Here is a 17,618-nt window from a genome sequence, read left to right on the forward strand (position 1 = left end):
CAGGGGTGAAGGGGCCAGACTATTTGGGAAGACCGAGAGAGAGAGAGAGAGAGAGACTGGAGTGGGGGGTGGGGGGGTGGAGTCCAGAAAACCTGTATTTGTAGAGTTCCTTCAGGACATCCTTTCCCCCTAACAGTTTCAGGTCGTATATCCAAGTCTTTAACCATTTTGAGTTAATTTTTATGTATGGTACTACTTAGTGGTTTACTTTCATTCCTTTGATGTGGCCTGTTAGGTTTTACATCTACCATTTATTAAAGAGGCTTTCCTTGCTCTGTTGTAAGTTTTTGGTTCCATTGTCATATTTTAATTGTCCATATATATGTGGTTTATTTCAGGGGTCACAATTCTGTTCCATTCTGTTCTGATCTCTGTGTGTATTTGTTCCAGTACTAAGCTGTTTTATTTACTATCTTTGTAATGTAATTTTCAGTGGGGAGTATAACTCCATTTTTGTCCTTTTTCCTCATCAGTGTTTTTGTTTATTTGGAATAACTTTCCATTTCTTTGTGTGGTATTTCTTTCAAATGCCACAGTTTCTTTATGGTTACATAGGTTTTACATTTCTTAAATTTGCTACAAGATACTCTTTCTGATGTTCTTGCAAATTAGGTGGTTTTCCTGAGTTTTCTTTCTGGTAGTTCGTTATTTATAGAAATGCAACAGATTTTTTCAAAGATTTATGCACACAGAACTGGGGTATAGAGGCTGAGAGGGTACACCAGAGACAGAGTGGGGAGCAGAACAGGTAGACTGACTGAAATACACTGCTGAGGGAGCAGCGGGTGGGTCAGGAGAGGTCTGCCACATCATGTGGGTCACCTCCATGGTCAGGGATGGAACTCGTGCTGCAGTGGCTTCGTAGTGCTGTGCTTTAACGCATTGCTCCACTGGGAGGACCCAGATTTTTGTATACTTTTATTACCTACTTTATTGGTTTATTCTAATAAAATAATTGGGATTTTCCTTTTTTTCTAATTGGGATTTACTATCTGTATTATCATGTCATCTGAAAAAAAGTGAGAGTTTTAGTTCTTTTCCTAATTCGAATACCTTTTATATCCTTTCCTTGCCAGATTGTTCTGGTTGGAGCATCCAATATGAATAATAGTGAGAATGAACATCCTTGAGGGAGAGTTTTCAATTTTTGACATTAAGTAGAATGTTGGCTGTGAGTTTCTTATTTATGGCCTTTTTAATGTATGTTTCTGCTGTACCCATTTTGTTGAGGATTTTTATCATAAAAAAAGATACTGAATCTTGTCAAATGCTTTGTCTGCATCCATTGAGATGGCAATTAGATTTTTGTCCTTTTGTCAATGTGGTTTATTGTGTTCATTGCTTTGCACGTTGTACTATTTTCCCCTGGGGAAAAATCCCAGTTGATCAATGGTGTATGATTTTTTGTGTATTACAGAATTCAGTTTGCTAGTGTGTTGTTGAGAATTTTTGCATCTGTATCCAGAAAGAGGCGTGAGAGTAGGGGAGAGACCCATGTATAATTTTAAAATCAAGGTCATGTTGGCTTCATAGAATGTGTTGGGAAGTTTTCTGTCCTTTTTGATTTTAGGGAAGAATTTGAGAAGGCTAAATATTAATTCTTTTTTAAAAGTTTGGTAGAGGGTCCTCCCTGGTAGCCCAGTGGGTTAGAACACAGCACTATGAGGCTGTTGCCTCCACTGCAGCACAGGTTCCATCCTGGCCAGGGAAGTGACCCACACGGCGTGTCAGATGTCTCTTGACCCGCCTGATGCACTCTTCAGCAGTGTATTTCAGTCAGTCTGCCTGTTCTTCCCATTCTGTCTCTGTTGAATCTTCTTACCCACCGCACCTCTGGCCTATATCACAGTTCTGTATGTATAAGTAAATAAATCTTTAAAAAAAAAAAAAAAGTTGGTAGAATGCGATAGTAAAGCAATCTGGTCTTGGGTTTTTGTTTTTTGGCATACTTTTAGATTACCATTTCATTGTCCTTAGTTATAATTTATTTGTTGACGTTTGCTCTTTCTTCCGGATTCAGTCCTGCAGTGTTACATATGTTTTTAAGAATTTTTGTTTCTTCTGAGTTGTTTATTTTGGTGACATGTGGTTGTTAGTATTGCTTTCTTATGATCCTTCTTATTCTTTATGATTTTATTTATTTTGTGTTCTCTGTGTGAGTTTGGCTAATTAAAGTTTGCCTTGGGTAGTTTTTTTAGGGGATTTTTGCTTGGTAGAAAATTTTAATTTGGGGGGAGGTCTAATTTCCTAAACATACCCATCCAGAAGTAATGTTTCCTGTGTGGTATGTGAAGATGCTAGTGATCTAGATACAACATTTGTGCCATCCCATGCACTTTTCTTTATAGACCTAGCCTAGTTCTTCATTGTCTTCTCTTGGAATTGTACCTTATTTTATTGCCAGTTTTTATTCGAATCCATACAATGAGTCTGCTTTGTTACTTCACCAGGAATTGCTTAATCCTTAAAGTCTCTTAAGAAAATACAGTAAGGTGTAGTCATATGCACACAACTCAGAAGTGCAGAAAAGGATGCTTGGTTTACTTTCTATTCATAGTAAATTTTGAAATCTGGGAATGTCATTTCTCCAAAATTTTTTGTTAGATATTTAAAATTTTTATTTTGTTTTCTATTTTAGTAATTTTTACTGTTTGCTTCCTTCCTTCCTGATAGTTTCTCCTGCTTTCATTTTTAAGAATAAAGTATCATATTTATCTTTTCCCTTTCATATATAAATATTTTAAAGCACCAAAAGTCTCTCTTAAGTACAGCTTACAAATTTTTATGTTGTATTTCCTGTTTTATGATTTTTGTATGTAGTTTCTATTTTTGATATTTGCATTACTTACAAATGTTTTTGCTTCCAGATAATCTTCTTAGGTAGCTTATTTTTAGCTTAAATAGCTTATTATCCTGTTGTGACCAGAAACATACGCATTATTCAGTTTGTTTTTTCAAATTCATAGGACCTGGTTATAGTTCATCTGTATGGTCTGTTTTGGTAGATGTACTATGTCCACTTGAACTTTTATTCTGTAGCTATGTGCAATGTTCTATAAATGTTAATTAGTTTACGGTGACTGTTAATCTTGTTTAAAAATTCTCTATCTTAATATGCATCAGTCTCTTCTCAGGGCATATAGTGTCTTGTTTTTTAAAGATTTATTCATTTATGCAAACTGAACTGGGGTACAGGCCAGAGGTGTAGGGGTGGTGAGAGGATTCACCAGAGACAGAGTGGGGAGCAGAACAGGCAGATCCATAAAGTACACTGCTGAGGGGAGCAGTGGGCTAGACAGAAGAAATCTGTCACTCCATGTGTGTTACCTCCCTGGTTGGGAGTCAAACTTGAGCTGGCTGCAGCCAGCATCCCAGTGTTGCACTTCAACCCTTTGCGCCACCAGGGAGGGCCCCTGTAGTAGGATTCTTTTTAGTTAATGTAAAATTCTCTCCCTTTTATTTGAATTTTAGTCCAATTTAATTAGAATATTTCAGTTTATTGTTGTATTTGGATTTATGATATAGTTACGTATACTCTTTTACTATTTGTGCTGTTTGTGCAGCTGTTTTTGGTCTTTAACATTGTTCCTCTGCTCTTCCTTTCTCTTAAATTAACTTTTTTTTAAGAATTGCAGTTTTTCTATTGGCTTTCAGCAATTCCTTTTTGCATTTTTGTATAACCTCTCCTAGATTATAACCATTTGCAATCTACTTTAGAGTTAATGGACTTGTTAAGTATAAAAACCTTGACACTGTATGGTTACAGGCTTCCCTCAGTCTTTTATAGCTATGGAGATTTATGTCATATGTATTGTACATGTAATATATATAAGCTGCATGGTGTTAATAACTTTTACTATAAGCGAGGCATGTATACTTGTGTTTCATGAAGCTTAAATTTTCTCATATTTACCTATGTTACTATTATTTCTTTTAAAAGATTTGTTTATTTATACATGCAAGAACTGGGGTGTAGGCCAGAAGTATGGAGGTTGAGAGGATTTACTAGAGCCAGAGTAGGGAGCAGAACAGGTGGATATACAGAAATACACAACTGAGGTGAGCGGCGGCAAGACAGGTGAGGTCTGCTGTACCATGTGGTTTCTCTCCCTGGCCAGGGATTAAACTCATGTTGTAGTGGTTGGCCATAGCTTGACAGCATTGTGCCTTTAAACACTGCACAGATATAAATCCCTTTCTAAGCCAGAAAAGCTCTAGCACTTTAATACTGTGACTCGTGATGATTTCTCTACTTTCTTTTATCTGGTATTATCATTAATTTTCTTTCATTACTAAATTGCATTTCTGTTGAATATAGTAGGTTGTCTTGTATGTTGATTTCTTTTTTCTTTATTGACTTTATTAAAGACAACTTTATTAAACTATAAAAAACAACTTTATTAAAGTTTTCCGTCCACTGTTCTGACTTTCATTTTTTTATCCCAAGTATGTCAGCCAGTGTTCAGGTCTTCTCTTTACATAGCCAATTACTTTTTTCTTGCTGCCCTCAGGATTTTCCCCTTTATGTTCATTTTCAGCTGAGTAACATAGTGTGTCAAACTACTTTTCCTTGTATTTGCCATACCTGGGAGGCTCATTCATGGTCAGAGAACCAAAACTGATGCTGCACAAAACCAGGAACCCCAAACTGTTAAGGGGTAAACACATGTTGCCTATCCCAGGGGTTTAAAGACATGCATGAGTAAACTAATCAAACTTTAATGTACTCAAGAGATTTTTTTTTTTTAATGGTAATAGAGAATAAGAGAAAGGGTAGGGGAAAGAGGATTTCAGCATAGTCTCCTGATCAAACTGTGACCTAAAGTTTAGCCAAACTCTGATATTACCCACCCCCCTTTCTGGGCACCAGTTCTGCTAAACAAGCAAGACCCATGAACATAGCTGCCAGGAGAATGAATCCAAGGAACTTTCTGGCAGGCACATCAAGCAGGGCCCGGAGAGGATAAGGCCAAAGTTCAAAATGGACCATTAAAGTTTAATCTACCAGAGGGCCAAGGTGACAGCTTCCACAGTCTCTGAAGAGAGACATGTCCCACTTGCCAAAACACTAAAGCTGCCCTAGCAAGAGTGAATGAGTGAACACACACACATTCAGTGTTACAAGTCCAGTTTGGCCCTTCATCTGTGTGCCTAGTTCCCAGTGGCCCCTGCATTAAGGAAGTCTGACTCATGGCATGCTGGGAGTTGTGGTGTTCAGTGTCTGAAATGGGCGTGACGTGGAATTGGGAGTCCAGAAAGCTCCAGCTTGGCTATGAGCATTGTGCCCCACCAACCTGCCTGCCAGGCAATTTGATTAAAAGCAAGGTATAAGTAAATTATAAGTCATAACAGGGTAATAATAATTTGTTGGAAACCAAAACCAAAAAATATCCTTCTAGTAAATAAGGAGATTAAATACGCATAAAGCAAGATGATCAAAGTTTGAACTCTAAAAACAGCTATCCATAAGTTACAAAATCAGTTTAATCTGAGGACCAGCATTTACAAAAAGAATGTACTTTTTAAATTAGAAACTATCAGAAGCTAACACTTACCATCCTGTGAAACACCTATGTCAGTTGTGTGTGTGTCCTAGTTGCTAAGGTGAAGTACAGTTCTTAACTGTGATCATAGTACAACAAGTTGAGTACTTGTAACATTTGCCTTTGGGTTCCTAACTTTTACCTGGGCGGTATTTGAATCTTCTAGGGAATTAGGTATGTTAGATCAATTTTAGTATTTTGTTGTTGAACTCTTATCATTACTTTTGTACAGTGATCAAACTTTAGTGTACTCAGCTATTTTAATCTGTGAATAGAGAGTGAGAGAGAAGGTAGGGGAAAGAAGGATTTCAATATCTCTTGATCAAACTGAAGTCAGAGTTGGAAGGAGAATTATTATTTTTTCCTTGGATACCTCATCCTGTGATGTTTAAATTAGATGTTTAAATGCTAATCTTCCCAATCTAATACAGTATTCAACTTGTTGTACTATGATCACAGTCAAGAACTGTACTTCACCTTAGCAACTAGGACACACACACAACTGACATAGGTGTTTCACAGGATGGTAAGTGTTAGCTTCTGATAGTTTCTAATTTAGAGTTTAGACTCTTGGATCATTTTGTTTAGAGTTTAGACTCTTGGATCATTTTGCTTTATCTGTGCTTAATCTTGTTTGGTTTTGGTTTCCGAGAAGCTTTTATTATGACTGTCAATTCTACCTTGTTACAGAAGTTGGGAAGCGTCCTGGTAGTGGTTCGAACTTTATTTAGAAAAGCAAAAGTAATAGAAGTATGATTCCTTGTGTTTTCTAAATTGAGAAAAGAAATTTGGATAAAGAACTTCCCTCCAACCGCTAGTTACTTAAAAACAAACTATATATTTTAAATATGCTAGAGTATTGAATGAGCAGAGTATTTAATATACTCAGTGTTAAAAAAAAACTTGATAAAAAGCTAATTTGATTAATAGAAATGATAAGTCTAAAACATTTTTTTAAACATAAATATTGGATCATAATGTCTTGTCAGGATTAGTGTTTGGATTTCGCCACCCCATCCTCCCTCCTCTGTATAAGTGACCAAAGTTCTCTTCTATTTTCTTCTTACCCACCTCTCACACTATTTTATAATGTGAACTAGAGAACATAAGAGATTTCCTCACTGAATGTGGGTAACCCTGATAAATACAGCTCTCCTTTGTTCTATATTTTAACAATCTAATAATAAAGACCCAGTAAAATCTTACTAGGTAACTAATAATCAACACATTGAGAGTATGACATGACATATAATATGCAGCAGTGTTAAATGAATATCGTTTTCTTTCTTTTTGTAGAACACAAAGTAATTATAGTGGGACTGGATAATGCTGGGAAAACCACCATTCTTTATCAATTGTAAGTATGGGTGTCTATTTAAACAATTTTTATATTTTTTTATTGGAACCAATTTTGTATAATTAATGAAATAATATAATGGGGAATTTTAAATGTGGTTTTATTGATATGTTTTGCCATACATAAAAGTTATTAAAAAGGGGATAAAATAAATTGCTGTATGTTTGCAAAGTCTTCAAAACTTTTTTCTGACCATGAAAGAAAGAATTAATATTAAACTAAAAACAAGCATATATTGCCGTATTGGACTGAGATGGTAAGTACATTTCACTTAGTTCACCCACTCTGAGGCTCATGTGAATAGATTGCTATCTCTAGGATACTATCTCTATTCTCCTAATAGCTCTGGAATTGTTTAACATAGCCAGACTTGTCAAATCAAAAGAAATTATTTTACCTCTGAAAATACTGCTTTAGCAGCTTGCAACAGCAAGAAGCTTAAGGCTTTCAGAGAAATATATTAATCCTTTAAGAAAATTTTGCAGCCCATTAATTCACTTGTCAAAGAACCTCCCATTATCCTTTCACTGCCAATGAAATAGTTCTTGTTAGGCAGTGAAAATGGATCTATGTCCCAAGCATTTTAACAAGTGATTATAAGATACAGTGCACTATTGTGTAGCTCCTATGTCTTTCCACCTCATCGTAGACATATCAACTGACATTTCTCCAGAAATATTTTACTTAAGCAATGCTTAATGTATTTTCAACTACTTTGCTAAAAAGGTACTAACTTATGGCTCTTTGTTTTAGAGTTGAGTAATTACTTGTTTTCATTTAAAGCATTCAGTCACTAGCCATTATGTATTTTAATGTGACTTAGCCTTTAACATCAAATATAAACATTTCAAACTTGTCGTCATTGTTGAAATAGTTAGGGCATAACTTCAAAAATAAAACCCAAGAGAGTACAAACTTATTTTCAGCAAATACTATTTGTTGAATGACTTAATACAGCTTAACCTACAGTTATGATGACACATGCGGTATAAGCATCATGTTCTAAATATATAATTGTAGTTAAAATATTCATTTACCCTTAGTTTTATCTTTTAAGAGTGTAGTTTAGGTTAATAGGCCTGAACTAATTTTTATGGCAGAACCAAGTTTCAGTTCTCTTACACAGGCACTATTCAAATTATAGATAGCCCAGTATCCCATTGTTGCTATTTGGCAAGTACTAATCTCACAGTCACCTAGGAACTTGCTCTTTCAGTGGAGTGTTGGGTATTTGGGACATAACAATGTAAACTCTTATAACACCATATCCCTTCATTACATTAAATGAAAAAAAAAAAAGTCTTCTTTTAGTTGTTCTTTGTCTAGGTATTTGCACCAGTGTTCTCAAAGGTCCTATTTTTGATGCTAATGATTAAAGGTTGATACAGAGAGAGAGCTTCTGATTCTCAAGATTTAAAAGTGTTATGGTGTCTGTCTTCCAACAGTTTAATGAATGAAGTGGTTCATACATCTCCAACCATTGGAAGCAATGTTGAAGAAATAGTTGTGAAAAATACTCATTTTCTCATGTGGGATATTGGTGGTCAAGAGTCACTACGGTCATCCTGGAACACGTATTACTCAAACACAGAGGTATACTGCAATTATTATGAATTTCAATAAAAGAACCAAAAAGTCAAACCCACAGATCATCTAAACCTACAGTTAGTTACTAAAAAGTTGCTTTTTTGTAAAGAATTTTAAATTTCCAAATAAAATAGAAAAGGCAAGAAGAAAGAATACTAGTAGCTGTTATTATTTGGTAGTTTGCTATGCACAGAACCTCTCCATTCATACTCCCAGTAATGTTTAAATATCTTCATTGCTGGAGAAAACAGACCCTAGCTTAAATTATATAGCTTTCCTCAAGGTTTTACAACTGTAGGAGGCCCTTTTCTGGGGAGGAGTAAATATTTAAGAATTATTTAGTATAAGATTTTGAAGTAATGTCAATTGAACATTTGGAGTTTGGGTTTTAAAAACAAATGGATTTGCAGACCATCCACCAGAGTTCTGTCGCTTAGTTCATTATCTTGCTAGTTTAGACCAACTGTAGAATGTATCTGGAATACCTTTTTCTGTTTCTTACAGGCAAATTTTTTTTTTAATCACAGAGTACTATTAAGAGGTTAATCTTTGAGACTACTGGTGCACAATTGCAATCCATAATTTTTCTTTACAAAGAGGAACACCTAACCAATTAATTTTCTAAAGTGAAACTTCTTAAAATTAGTGGGTTTTTTTTGGAGGTTGGGTAATGTAATGGAAGAGGTGAAGGTATTATGCAAGGGATTTTTTGTGTGTCAGTTACCTTTTTAAACAAAAAACATTCTACATTTCATAGCCAGGCAGAGCCCATCTAAACTGACAGACCAGGTGAAATGTGGGGTAAAACATAAAACAGTGATATTGGCCTTGTAGAGATAACTGAACCTAGAGGATTTTCAGTGAGTTCAAATAGACATTTCTCCAGCCAATAGACTGTGTCTTCTGATATCTGGAGAAAGGCAGAGGGCTCACATACCGAAGAGAACCACTGTGCTCAACAACACATACACAATGCAGACTTCTTTTAGTTGTTCTTTGTCTAGGTATTTGCACCAGTGTTATTGGCCTTGTAGAGATAACTGAACTTAGAGGATTTTCAGTGAGTTGAAATAGACATTTCTCTAGCCAATAGACTATGTCTTCTGATATCTGGAGAAAGGCAGAGGGCTCACATACCGAAGAGAACCACTGTGCTCAACAACACATACACAATGCAGACTTCTGTTATAATACCATATCAAATATTCATTATTTTTGGCAACACTTAATTTTTTTATTTCAAGGGAAGGATATTTTGTTAAGTAAATGTTAAGGTCATAGGTTAGCATAATATTTATTTCTATAGTAAGGTAAATTTCTGAAACTAAAATACATCAGTGAGGGAAGAACAGCATTTAGGATGTAACTGTTTAAACAGCATAGGTATTGGTCCTTTTTTCAAAATTCACAGTGAACTATAGTTATGAAAACAGTAGTTGATCTAATGACTAGATGAGTTGATTCTAGCTGATCTATGTATGTTGTGTTACAAAAGAGTGGGTGCTGAAATTATTGAAACTCTAGAAGACTTAATACTGATTTCAGAAAGAGATACATTATCATTAATGCTATTAGTATGAAGGTCCTTTTTAATAAACTATTTCTGCAAATATTTCAAAATTACTTGTAATTTTTCAAAATTACAAAGAATTCTTCTTACAGCATACCAGTGTAGCACATGGCATTTGCAATCTTAGATTCCTCATAGGACTCTTATCTGTGATGTCACCCTGATGGCTTCATTCACCCATGTCATCTTATTCATTGTTGAAAATGTCTCCGTTGTCATCCCAAATCTGAAATGTCTCCATTATAATACAATAAGTTGTAGTTGTTAAACAATTCCTGACACCTTCCTCTTATTAGAGTTATTTTGCCATATTTTGTCCATATTAATTATGCTATATGTGCTGTTTCTTAACTTCCTCTTCATCAGATGTTGGGATTTAGGATCCCATTCTCCTGTATTTCTTATTTTTCTTATTAAAGATGCTTTTTGTTTTTAATGTGTAAGACTTTTCTTTTTTGCTCCCCAGCCAACTATCCTTTAAAACCCTTTGATCCTCTCCTCGGCATCAGGAGCCTCACTTTGCTTAATAATGTCTGATCATTTTTATAAGTATTTTATTTTGGTGAATTATCTGTTATGTAAACATCCAATATTTATTTTTGTCATTTTAACTTTCTTTACTACACACAATTCCTTCAAAGTCCTTCTATTTTACTGTAAATGGCAACTTGGGTTTTTCCTGTGTCCTAGCTGTCGTACAAATGCAGTGAACATTATAGAGCTTAGAATTTTTTGAGTTGATAGTTTGATGATAGATCCCAAAATTGTGATTATTGTGTCATAAAGCATTTCCATGTTTAGTTTTTTAAGATAAATCCAGATTGCTTTCCAGAATGGCTATTCCTAATTGCGTCAGAATTGCCATTAAGATTTCTCTTTCTCTGCATCTTCTCCGGCCATTTTTGGGGAGATCTACTGTTTTTCAAAACAGCTTTTCCTTTCTTCTCTTTAATTTCACCTGCATCTTTTCTAGCATATTATTAACACCTAGGTTAATAGCACATTTTTTTGTGAGCTTTTATTATTGATAATGCCATATAAAAATGTTTTTTCATTATTACTTGTTTAAATGTGCATTTCCTTTTCTTTCATTCTAGTTCATTTGTGGCTTTCTAATAGGCAAGAGACTTTTAAAAATAAAATACTGATTACTTAATGACTACAGAGGACTTTTAAGTTTTATTATGATTTTCAAGAATAACCTGCATTTTAAAATAAATCTTAGTTACAAAGTATTATGTATTCAAATGTCACTTTTTTAAAAAAAATAATAAACTTGTACATGGTTTTTTATTTGTTGAAGAATTATTTTCTTATTAACATTTGGATTTAATGGCTTGATTTGATTTCATGTGACATAAACATTTTATGATGAGAAAACAGTAGACCATTTTATAATAATGATGATTCCATTTAAAGAAAGTACTACTGTCATTTGAGAGAAGTTTACAGAGAACTGCAACACCCCATTCAATTTTCTTTCTTTTTAATTGTCTTCTAGTTCATCATTCTTGTTGTTGATAGCATTGACAGGGAACGACTAGCTATTACGAAAGAAGAACTATACAGAATGTTGGCTCATGAGGTAAATTTTGAAAGCAAACATGAACGATAGAGTTATTTATGTACTGGTTTTAATTTTCTTACCAATGCCATGTTGGTTATTTCATGTTTAACAAAGTTATATATTGATAAAAGTCTTGAAGTAAAAATTTTCTGTTCTTTTTCAAACTTGGACCCAACACTAATTTGTAGACTACTGTTAATAAAAAGATTTTTCAAAGTTTAAAGTTAACAATACTCATGCCTTAGTACGCTGGATAAATTAAGGTAAGAAAGAGAAAAATACACTCTCCCCACCCCAGCCTTTATAATAACTGAAAATTATTTAGTGAATAATTTGAGATCACTTAATTCTACATAGTTCACATAACAAAGTCAGTAGAACACATTCATGCACCTAGCATTCAAAATAGATATGAAATATGAGACCTTTCTAAGCACATTTCCTTCCATTCTTTCTTCAAAAATCTGAAAGTATTTCCACTGTCCAAAAGTAGTAGTAATTATTTCTATGGACACTTTTACTGCACTTTTAAACCCATTAATTATATTGTATTCCATGTTCATAAAATTTTATGTGGTGGTCGTCATACATTCTAGCCATGTTAGTAAGTATACCTTGAGTTCATTCCTTTGCAGAACTACATGTAGTTCTTGAAATTAAATCAGCCACACTTGGTTTATGTTCCTGTTGGTGAGCGTTATGGTTATTTCTAATATTCTGATAGTTTAAACAATGGCTGCAGTGAACATTAATCAGTGAGCTTAGGTTATATAAAGATTGATAAGTAATAATTATTGCCCAGCCTTCACCCTCAGTAGTCTCCTTTAAATTTTGGAGAAATTGTAGATTTTGGCTACATATTACCACACTTGCCTAATAGAATATTATTTACATGGTTTTAAATCTGTACTTAAATTCAGGTTTATTTTATTTTTAGCTTGATCCTTGGTCCAACAATAGAAAAACAACTAGTTTATGTTAGTTAAACTTTGTTAGAGTAAATCATAAAATCATGGTTCTTAGAGATAATTTATACTTCAATGAAGTTTTTAGTTATTTGTATTTAACTGTTTTAAAGTAAAGGAATTTCATTATAACTGTCCAGAAGGGCATAGCTTACCCTCCTGTTTCATTTGAATTATAATATTATACTTATTAGGAATATTTCATATTGATTGCAGGATTTACGGAAGGCTGCAGTCCTTATTTTTGCAAATAAACAGGATATGAAAGGGTGTATGACAGCAGCTGAAATCTCTAAATACCTCACCCTTAGTTCAATTAAGGATCATCCATGGCACATTCAGTCCTGCTGTGCTTTAACAGGAGAAGGGTAAGTGCTAATGAAGAAAGGTATGATTTTATGGTTTCTTCTTTTTTAGGTCAACTTGTTTTCTTCTTTGATCCTACTTCCCCCCAACCCCCTTTTTTTAAGATTTATTTATTTACCCATACAAGAACAGGGGTATAGGCCAGAGTTGCTGGGGGTGAGATATTTCACCAGAGACGGTGGGGAGCAGAACAGGAAGATACACTGAAATACACTGCTGAGGGGAGTAGTGGGCAGGTCAGGAGAGGTCTGCCACGGCATGTGGTTCACCTCCCTGGCCAAGGATTGAACTTGTGCTTCAGTGGCTGCAGAGAACTTGATAGTACCATGCTTTAACCCATTGTGCCACCAGTGAGGGTCCTCCCTTTTTTTCTTAAAAATTGTTTTTATAATGTGTCTCAGACTTACAAAGTTGAAATAATTTTAGTCATTACTATTAAATTGCAGTTTAACAAAATTACAATTTTTTTATAAATTTCCTTATAAAGGGAATGATTTACCCAAATAAGGCATAACAAACTTCTGCATTCTTTCACAATCCAAAATTTTAGTTGCTCATTCTGGTGCTTTTGTATACTCATGAGGGGAACTGTAATATTGACTGAATTAAAGAGAATACTTCCAAGAAATTTCCCATTTTCTATAAGAGCTTACTTAAGCCAAAGTGCCCAGTTTTCCACGATAGTATATTTCTTTATTATCAGGAGTCCTTTTAAGAGTCATAATTATATGCACACACACAAAAATATTTGAAACAAAGGCCAGTTTACTGTATTCTTTCTTTCCTAAGAACTTGAGTTTGGTGTAATAGACCAGTGAGAACCCTATTTGTTATACGCATGTCACCCTGTTTATTTCCAAGATGGTCTCCTCAAATCTTAATCAAAGTTTCTTAGTTTTTCTCATATTAGAAATAGCTTATGTAATAGCTATATGTAGACTTTTTTCTTTATACTTTTAAGACTGGCCGTAAGCTTTTCATTCTTTAGAATTTAGGAGAACAAAGTGAAGTTCTAATTATCTTTTCTTACAGTGCTTTCAGTTAATCATTTATAAGGGAAGGTTATTTGTAGACTGTATGGCAAAACCACCAAACTCTGAAGATGAAACTGAAAACAATTCTCTACATCACTCATCTGAGTAAAATCATTTTAGTTCTTAATCTTCCACTTAGAAAGTCCACATAGTATACTATTAACTGAATATTGTCACTTAAATGTATAAGTAATTATTGTAATACTAGTTAAGACTTAATAAGTAAGCCCTAGTGGTACAGGACTTAAAGACCCAGTGTGCTATCAAGCTGTCTCCAGCCACAAGTATGAGTTCAATCCCAGGTCAGGGAGCTAACATATACATGGCGTAGAAGACCTCTCCTGTTTCACCCGCTGCTCCCCATAGCAGTGTATCTCAATATTTCTGTTTGTTTTGCTCCCCCTCTGTCTCTGATGGATCCTCTCACCCTCCCTCCCCACACCTCTGGCCTACACTGCAGTTCATGTATGCATAACTAAATTAAGTATGCTTTTGATTTATAAGTATAAAGTTTTTCATTTTATAAATATTTCTGTTTTGTATTTCAGGTTATGCCAAGGTCTAGAGTGGATGACCTCCCGGATTGGTGTGAGATAACTTTTTTGCTCGAAAGAGACTACTCTATTTATTCTGTGACATGAACATTTTTTCCTAGACCTTGGGCTGCTAAGGCAGCAGCATGCTTAATTTATAACAACACAAACCTCTATGAGCAACACTTGAATCAAGTGCAGCTGAACTGGAACACAAAAGATTTTTTCTTAACTTTTTTTTAAGGCACTAATCTTCAGTTGGATGAACATAATGTATAACTATGTTTTCAGTAACAGAATTCTTCTGACTGCTTATTCTAATTATTCAGTGACTGCCTTGTAAGAAATGTCTGTCATATGTTTAATGTTTTCTGAAGTATTGTAATAACTTTAAAGACCAGTGTATTTTATTTCTTGATCACCCCCTGTTCACACCAGATAATGAATTGCCTGTTTTGACTGAGTATAGTGGAAATCATCAGGTATTGTCGGTGAATTTACCCAGTGTAGATTTGCTTACTCTCTAAACCACTTCTAGGAAAAAAAAAAAAATCGGCCTAGAAGATTAAATATCATGAGAACTGCCTTTAAGTGAGTTAACTTCCTCCACATATTAAAAGTTATGAAATAATTTTACATTAGTGCTTGCATGGAATTTAAGTAGGCTGTTTATGTAAAGAAATTAAATTCACTTTTCGGCCTATAATTTGAGAGTATTTTTGGCTAAAAACTAATCAAAGTGAAGTATTTGAAAGCTCAGCTTTTATGGTGAATATTTTAGATAAGTATGATTTTAAGAATGTCATAATGTTTTGTGAAGCTATCAAGCATTATTAAAATATACCAGCACTAAATTTAAAACAAGACACTGGTATATATTTTACTATTGATTGTTAACAACTATTTTCAGCAAAAAACAAATATTCCTTTTTGTGGGGGACATTACATATGCTTTGGGCAGTAGGTAAAGCATAAACAGGTCATTCCTTAAAATTTGAAATTGTGTCCATAATACATTTCTACCACCAGCAGTGTATTACTTAAAAACCAGGACTTCCTTTAAGTCTTCTTAAGGTTTTAGTGTAATAGGCTTGATAACAATTGCCATCATTATATTTGTGTCTCATGCTAAATCTTTTGCTGAATTATAGGAAACTGAATTTATTTTTTAGAATATTACTGTAAGACTCAATTAAATAGTAACAATTTATAAATTTTAAAGAAAGAAAAAAGCTCATACTCCATCAAAAATTTATTTATTGGATAGCATTAAAAAGTTTTCAAGGCAGTTGAAACAATAAATAGTAAATACCTTAAGAGGGAAGGAGGTATTACAGTTTTGATCCTCTTTACTTCAAGTGTGTGATATTTATTATAACGAAAGGGATAAGACGCATACTTAGAAAGTAGTACTTCATTTTTACAGTATTTTTTTTCCTTTGGGTCAAAAGTAGAATAAAGTATTCAGGAGAGTATCATAATACCTGTTAAAAATTGGTATTTATGATATTTTTATTGTGTTTTGAATTTTGCTTAGTTTTCAGGTATATTTGATTTATGTAGTCTAATTAATTTAGTTGAATGTGGTAACATTTTTCTGATTTCTGTTTAGTGGTAGCACAGCCTAAAATTGGGGGGAAAAAAAGGCCAGAGGAAACTTTCTGACCTTGAGAACTAGTTTTTTATTAACTTCGTTCTGAACCTTTATCTTAGTGGTTCTGCACCAGGAAAAGGGTATATTTTTTTCTTTTTCATAGATTCCATAATCAAGAACATGAAAGAAAAGTAGATATGAATGAATATGAATGTTCTGTAGTGTGTATTTGGTGACTGAAGTTAGGAGGAATTTGGAAAATACCATTTTACCTAAAGCACACTTTGCTGAAATTTCTGTCTTGATTATATAGTTTAGCCATAAATACAAAACATAGTTCTCTTAACTGTGTTCTGGGGGAAAAGCATGTTTAATTACTCCTCTATTCATTCTTATTATGAAGTTTATCTTCTTATATCTTAAGATCGGCTGGCTCAATTTTCTTCTATCAAATAAATAGTTATTTTTCATAATACCACATCAGCATTATATCGAAAGTGTTTTTAATCGTTAATTGTATTTGTCAAACTATTAGTATAGAATCAAGTTTGGTATTTAATTTTTAAAGTAACTTTTATTTTATAAACTTTTTAAAAAAAATCTTAATTTGGGGTTAGAAATCATTTATATTGGTTGTATTTTGAAGATGAAATTGGCATCTACATGGAGTTTGTACCAACAATTGGGAAAAGTTTAATTAGAAAGTTCATGTAGGACTTTTTAAAAGTATTTTACAGGTTCTCTTTGGGTATTTCCTGTTACTATAATATGAAAACTGATTATCCTTTACTCCAAGAGAATGCTTTTGATCTACTACTAAAGCACTGATTCTGAAACTCATTGTAAATCAGCCAACTAACTGTAAAATATCACCTGATGAAAAATGTAAACTTGTGATTAGTGCCTTTATTCATGTTTTGAAATAAGTTTTTGATTTTGTACTGTGCCTGTTCTTTAGAATCATATTAGCAGATGATTAACATTTAAATACTTCAAGTTTCACTATCCTTCAACCCCTTTATTGCCTAGCAGTTTCTATTAATTAGTGAAAAACAATGGACCCACCCACATTACTTCTGGGTTTATTATTTTACATTTACTGTGTAATTTGAGGTTAAAGAAATTAAATTTTGGCAATTTTTTCAATATATTACAACTGTAATGTAACTGCTACCCTTGGAAAGTTCAGTAAGGCATTTTTCTTAATTTCAAACATAGAATTCTTTATATTTAAACCCATTACTCTTATTGAAACCCAATCAAGAAATTATAGAATTAACAGGTTCTTTTATATGATAACATACTGCATATTTTGTATTATTAGTGTAATTTAATTTCTTAAAATTTGAAATTATATATAATCTATTGAAAAACTATTGACATGATTTTTGCTTTTAAGTTCTATGTTAGTATGCTTAAAGATGTGATTTTATTATCTATTCATTAGAGGAAAGATAGTAAGTTCTAATTTCATTGTTAAAAATAATGTTTTATTACATACC

At 33.5% G+C, this 17,618-nt stretch overlaps 1 protein-coding gene across 2 annotated transcripts in view; it reads left to right on the top strand.

Moving 5' to 3' along the window:
• The window catches only part of ARL5B (ADP-ribosylation factor-like 5B), a 21,558-nt gene extending 4,989 nt beyond the window's left edge, over positions 1-16,569 (top strand). For both annotated transcript variants that reach the window (XM_012731273.1, XM_004691291.2), the window contains 5 exons: positions 6,840-6,900; positions 8,346-8,493; positions 11,559-11,642; positions 12,806-12,957; positions 14,538-16,569. In XM_012731273.1, the coding sequence (XP_012586727.1) occupies positions 6,840-6,900; positions 8,346-8,493; positions 11,559-11,642; positions 12,806-12,957; positions 14,538-14,586 (494 nt within the window). In that variant the 3' untranslated portion in view covers positions 14,587-16,569. The remainder of the gene's footprint in view (positions 1-6,839; positions 6,901-8,345; positions 8,494-11,558; positions 11,643-12,805; positions 12,958-14,537) is intronic.
• The last annotated feature ends 1,049 nt before the right edge of the window (positions 16,570-17,618 follow it).

Source organism: Condylura cristata, unplaced genomic scaffold (genome assembly GCF_000260355.1).
Source record: "Condylura cristata isolate star-nosed mole 26May11 unplaced genomic scaffold, ConCri1.0 scaffold00030, whole genome shotgun sequence".
NCBI classification, from domain to species: Eukaryota; Metazoa; Chordata; class Mammalia; order Eulipotyphla; family Talpidae; genus Condylura; species Condylura cristata.